Here is a 5314-nt window from a genome sequence, read left to right as displayed (position 1 = left end):
ATACGTGGAGTTTAATGGTCCTGAATCCAAATAAGGACAGGTGCTAAGAGAAGAGAGATCCCAGTCATGCAGAACAAGCAGAGCTCTTGGGATGGTGGAGGAGCTGGGCTTGATGACTAGACTCCAGTCTCCTCCACATGAACAGACACCAGAAGAGAGACCCAAGAGAGCGAGGGACACGAGTACTGGCCTTCTAACTTCTGCATTGGTCACAGCTCTAGAGATCGGCTTGACCAATGCAAAAGATGAAATTTTAGGCAGGAAAGTATCTCTTTGTTTGGTGTCCCTTTATAACAATCAGAAGGGGACATTATTATGCATTGAATTAAAACAAATCATTTTATTCATAACATTATTAATTTACATTGGATGAGAGTATTGATAAACAGGCATCAACAGTTTAGCTCTGCACTAAAACTTCATTCTTTTCTTCTGCCACTGTTTACTCGTTAGAGCTCTTGTAAAGAGCTTTCTGAAATTCTCAAATGATCCAAATATTCTTTAAAAAAGCCACCTTAAAAATATTGCAACTCTCATTTTACACGTCTGTAAAAACTAAAGCATAAGAACACTGAATATAAAATATCTTCATGCATTCCTTTCCTCCTGTCCATTGTTTTCAAAAACCATTTCAATAGACTACATTTCACAAACAACATGTGAAGCTTTATTTTAAAAGAAATCTGCTGCCATGGCTCTCTTGATGACAGCAGGCGATGACGTGGGAGACTTCAACACCCCAGACTTTGGCGTCCTCTTGGGGTCAAAGGCCACGCGGGACTGTCTGGCAGGACTCAGCAGCGAGCTTTTGTCCATCTTTCTGAATTCTGACAGGAGAGAGCAGGAAAGCAGATTATTTTCTGATACATAACCTCTTAGTAAAAAGACAAATGATTTTACAGACATTTATTTGACAGAAGTGACTCGGAGCATCTGGTGTAAGGCTAGTGTACAGCCAACAGATTCTTATGTAAAAAGAAACGTCCTCAGGATATATATATATATATATATATATATATATATATATATGCATTCAGAATAGCACCCTATGCAAAAGGGGGCCAGGAAGAAAACGTTTGGGAAGCACTGATCTAAGGTATATATTATTATCAGTACGTGTTGACCTTCAGAATGCTAGCAGGATGCTTTAGCAGACCAAACTCTAATGTCTGTTACGCCTTAATTTGTCATAATTAGCAGCACATTTTCATAATAAAACATACATACCCATGGTTTTATTATTCTTGAGGCCAAATGTAACTTTCTTCAGTTCAGATTTTGAAGCTGGCAAAACCTGGAGAAAAAAAATAGAGATTGAGACGACTAAGATTGAGTTTAAGTAACACACACGTCTGCGCCAGAGGCCTAGTGACCGCACTGCTTTCTCAACGCTTCTCGTGAGCGTCGTCCCTTTCGCCTCCATCTTGTGTTCAGTGACTGGAAGTGAAGGCTCTTTAGCTTCCTGATGACAGAAAGCAAACCGCTCAGAGACTCTGGCTTCCTTCACACTGCAGGCAAAGGTGACCCAAACCCGATTTCAGACTCAGATCTGTGTTCGTCAGGACAGTGTGAACAGCACGAAGCACATGGAATCTGCTCTTTTCACTTCTGATTTGAGCCAGTTCTATATGTAGCACTAAACCCCATACAGGTCAGATGTTTTTCAATGCGGCCGCAGTCTGAATTCATGCGATGTTTACATCACTGAGTCACTTCAGAGAGTTTACATACCCAAAGTTATCAAGACAGCTGCGAAAGGTAGCCAGTGGAAGTACAGTGATGTGTCAGAACTCATATTGATATTATGTTATATATTATATCGGCCACATTTAAAACAATGTGAACAGCTATATAAATAAATCAGACTTACGCTGGGTCTCTTGATGCTGGTCTGGTCTGCGTGTCCGTTCACCTGTGAAGGCTTCACCCTCCTCTTCCTCGCTGGTTTGATCTGGACAGCGGCTGACCTCTGCTTGCTCTTCTTGGATCTCAATCGTCCAGCAGGCTGCTGCGAGTCTTCGGTGTGGACCGTCTCCTCCTCCTGATGAGCTTCTCCATTGGTCTCTGGCTCCGGAGCGACTGAGACGACGTCCCTCTGTTTCTTCTTCTTCACTGGTGTTTTTCGAGAGGCTTTAGAGGAGTCTTGTGTCTTCTGTGAACCTGTGTCTGAGGTGGTGTTGTTTCTCAGCTTCTTCTTCTGTGATGTGGTGGCAGGTGAGACGGCCGAGCCTGTTAAACAAGCAGAAGTGACTTCACATTCTGCTCCTTTTGCTTTTCTCTTCAGTTTTTGCCTTTTCTTCAGCGGTACAGAAGTCACGATCTCTGCTGATGTGATGCTGATTTCCATCTCTGAGCCGTCATCCGTGTCTTCACAGGTCTTCCTCGAAACCGTCCTCTTCCTCCGCTGCTTCTTCATCAGTTTAAGGGCAGGCTCAGAGCATGATGTGTGCTGGTTGTCACACGGTGATAATTCAGCATCAGACTCCAGCTTCTCTTCTGCTCTCGGAGCATCAGCGTCCTGCAGAGTCTCCTGTCCAGAGCTCTCCTCTGAAGGCTCTGTCTGCTGACCCTTCTTTCTCTTCTTCTTCTTTTGTTTGGTGTTCTTTGATATGTCCGTGTCATCTGACGCAGCCGCTGACTCTGACTGACCTGTTGAAGATAAATCAACAACTGACCGTTGACAAACTGTAATGAGCTTTAAACATTGTCATTAAGCAACGCAACTGGAATGAATCATTAATATTCATAATTCTGCTGAATTTGGATGCACTTTTCAACACTGGTTATTAGATGGTAAGATGTAAGCATTATAGATTTAACTTGGGTTCAATACAAAAAAATTTAAATAAATAAAATGATAATACTAATATTAATAATAATATTGGGAAGAAGAAAATGAATGGTAATAAAATAGTAGTAGTAGTAGTAGTATATTTATTTAATGCCATGTCAGCATCTTGAGCTATTTTCATGGCAAAAACAATAAAAACCAGCAAACAAACAAAGTTATATTACACAAGATTTTTTACTAGAGATGCACCGAAGTGGAAATTCTTGGCCGAGCACAGAACATGGTTTTCGCATTTTTCCCGTCACGTAGGCCTATTTTGCCATTTTTTCATCATTGCATAAATTAAATAGCCTGTAAGATATCAGAGACTGAATCAGAAAAATGTAAGATGCATCAGAACATTGAAATCAGATTCCTGGCTCCTAACCAGCAAGCCTCTTTCACAAAACAGCTCGCAACATTGAGACAAAAGAACACATTGATGATTCCAATTCAAGAAGGAGACTGTCAAATTTGTTGCAAATAATCAAGACTGATGATCAAAGAGATAATCACGTATTCCACGATTGAATTCACGAGCTTCCTTAGACTGACTTCTCCCCCACATAGAAGACAGTCCAAACCAACATTCATTTGTCTAAAGAACATGCCTTCGTTCTCCATAGAACTACACAAAGACTTTCTTTTCCATATGCACATAAAATCATCCTAAAAGGACATTTCTATGCGGAACCCCATATTATGTTTGTAACCGACATATTAGACTATCATGTTGTAATCACTCATTGTGTATGTCTTGCTTTTAATAAGTATTGAATAGCTTAAGCCTTAAAGGGTAATATTCATGTTTGGTATGTATGAGTTTGAAAATTCATGCTTTAAATGTTTTTTCCAATCAATTCTTTGTCAAATGCATCATAGTCAGAAATCATGTTCAAAAGTATGCTTTGCAAGAGCTTGTAAAGTTCGGACCTCTGACTGACCAGATAACAATGATTTATTAGTGGGGTGGAGAAACAAAGCAATACCCCGAGCAAGGACAGTATCTAATTGGTCAAGACGTCCAGATGGGACGGACTGAAAGCCGAGTTTAATGCTCCAGTACAGCACTGATTCTGTTCAAATCCCTATAAAATCATAAATGATTCCCAATTACATATTAATATTACGTTTTTATTACGTTACAAGCCAAAATGCGTTTACTGTTATTTTTTAATAATACAAAGTGAGTTCACTAGAATGCCTTTTCTCTTTAAGTTTAAGTGAGTTCACTTCATAAAAGAGTTTTCTGTACAAAATCAGATAAGTTTCTAAACCATCCTGTTTGGACATCCTGTCATCAGATTATCACGTCCAGATCTTTATTTCTATAGTAAGTACATCGATTGTGTAAAAAGGACACTTTGGTACTCACACATTACTACAAGTGTTGTCCAAAATGAATCATTTCACACGCTTAACTTTTATTTTTTTATTTTTTAAAGTAACTATGTGTCAGTGCAGTGCTTTTATTAAATAAAGTAATTTCAAATAGAAAACGAATGGATATTTCAATATAATGATGAGTGTGTTCTTGTGTGGAAGTGAAGTTAAAGAAAATCAAGAATGCAGATCCACGCACTTGTCTTTCCAAGACAAAATTAAAACAGATTTTGTTTTTAAGTAACCCTTTCATGTCTGAATACCGCGTCTCGGGTTATCTGTGGAGCAGCTGTTAGTTCAGTAAATCCAGAGCTGTGCCTCAAACCAGGAGTACTGTACTTCATACTTTAATGGTTAAGATTTAACTACAGACACTGGACAGACGAGAGAAGCTGCTGTTGATGGAGTAAACTCTGAGAAGATTCACTTTCTCTCAATAAACTACACTGCTGTACAGCTCTACATCGGCGCAGTAAAACAATTAAAATCACGATTGTTTAAACCCGTTCAAGTCCAGCTGACTCCTTGTGATTTAAAACACAAACCTTTGGATTTCTTCAGTGACTCTTCGCCTTTCTTCCCTTTATTCTTCCTTCTCTTTCTCTTCCTTCTGCTGTTATCATCATCCTCATCTTCATCAGCGGACACTTTCTCCACTTCATCCTGAGGAAACACACCTAATGACAGAAAACTATGGTGAGTGGCCCAAATATATCTCGTTTTATTAAAAGCTGTGGCTAGTAAGAGAGCTCACCTTCACTCAGGTCTCGGAAACTTCATCCCACAGAGAAAGAGAAATCAGACGCGTGAAATTAAATCCAGCAAACAAAACTGACCACTTTTAATCAGGTTCATTAACTGCATGAGTCTCTTCCTCAAAACTTACATTTTCACAAACTTGTAAATCTTGGATCTGTTGAAGCTCTGTATATTCGAGTGACTGGCCACCTCAAAGAGACGGTCAGCGATTGCACCGTAATCGAACTAAAGACAGATAACATTACACACACACACACACACACACACAGAGAAACAACCAGACAACCGTTGAAAGCAATTCAATAGCATTTATCGATGTCTCTCTAAACACAGCATAACCAA

At 39.5% G+C, this 5314-nt stretch overlaps 1 protein-coding gene across 2 annotated transcripts in view; it reads right to left on the bottom strand.

Annotated features, from left to right (window-relative positions):
• Window positions 1–279: 279 nt before the first annotated feature.
• Window positions 280–5314, bottom strand: part of LOC306877278 (ribosomal RNA processing protein 1 homolog B-like) — a 17659-nt gene continuing 12624 nt past the window's right edge. The window contains exons 10-15 of one of the 2 annotated variants that reach the window (XM_079428941.1): window positions 5100–5197; window positions 4968–4987; window positions 4759–4890; window positions 1871–2649; window positions 1228–1294; window positions 316–827 (exon numbers count right to left, since the gene is read on the bottom strand). In XM_079428941.1, coding sequence (XP_079285067.1) covers window positions 673–827; window positions 1228–1294; window positions 1871–2649; window positions 4759–4890; window positions 4968–4987; window positions 5100–5197 — 1251 coding nt within the window. In that variant the 3' untranslated portion in view covers window positions 316–672. Of the gene's footprint in view, window positions 828–1227; window positions 1295–1870; window positions 2650–4758; window positions 4905–4967; window positions 4988–5099; window positions 5198–5314 lie in introns of both variants that reach the window. The other variant, XM_079428942.1, reaches the window with a different exon arrangement.

Source organism: Barbus barbus (assembly GCF_936440315.1).
Source record: "Barbus barbus genome assembly, chromosome: 11".
NCBI classification, from domain to species: Eukaryota; Metazoa; Chordata; class Actinopteri; order Cypriniformes; family Cyprinidae; genus Barbus; species Barbus barbus.
The sequence above is the reverse complement of the archived record's forward strand: the minus strand, read 5'-3'. Positions and strand labels throughout refer to the sequence as shown.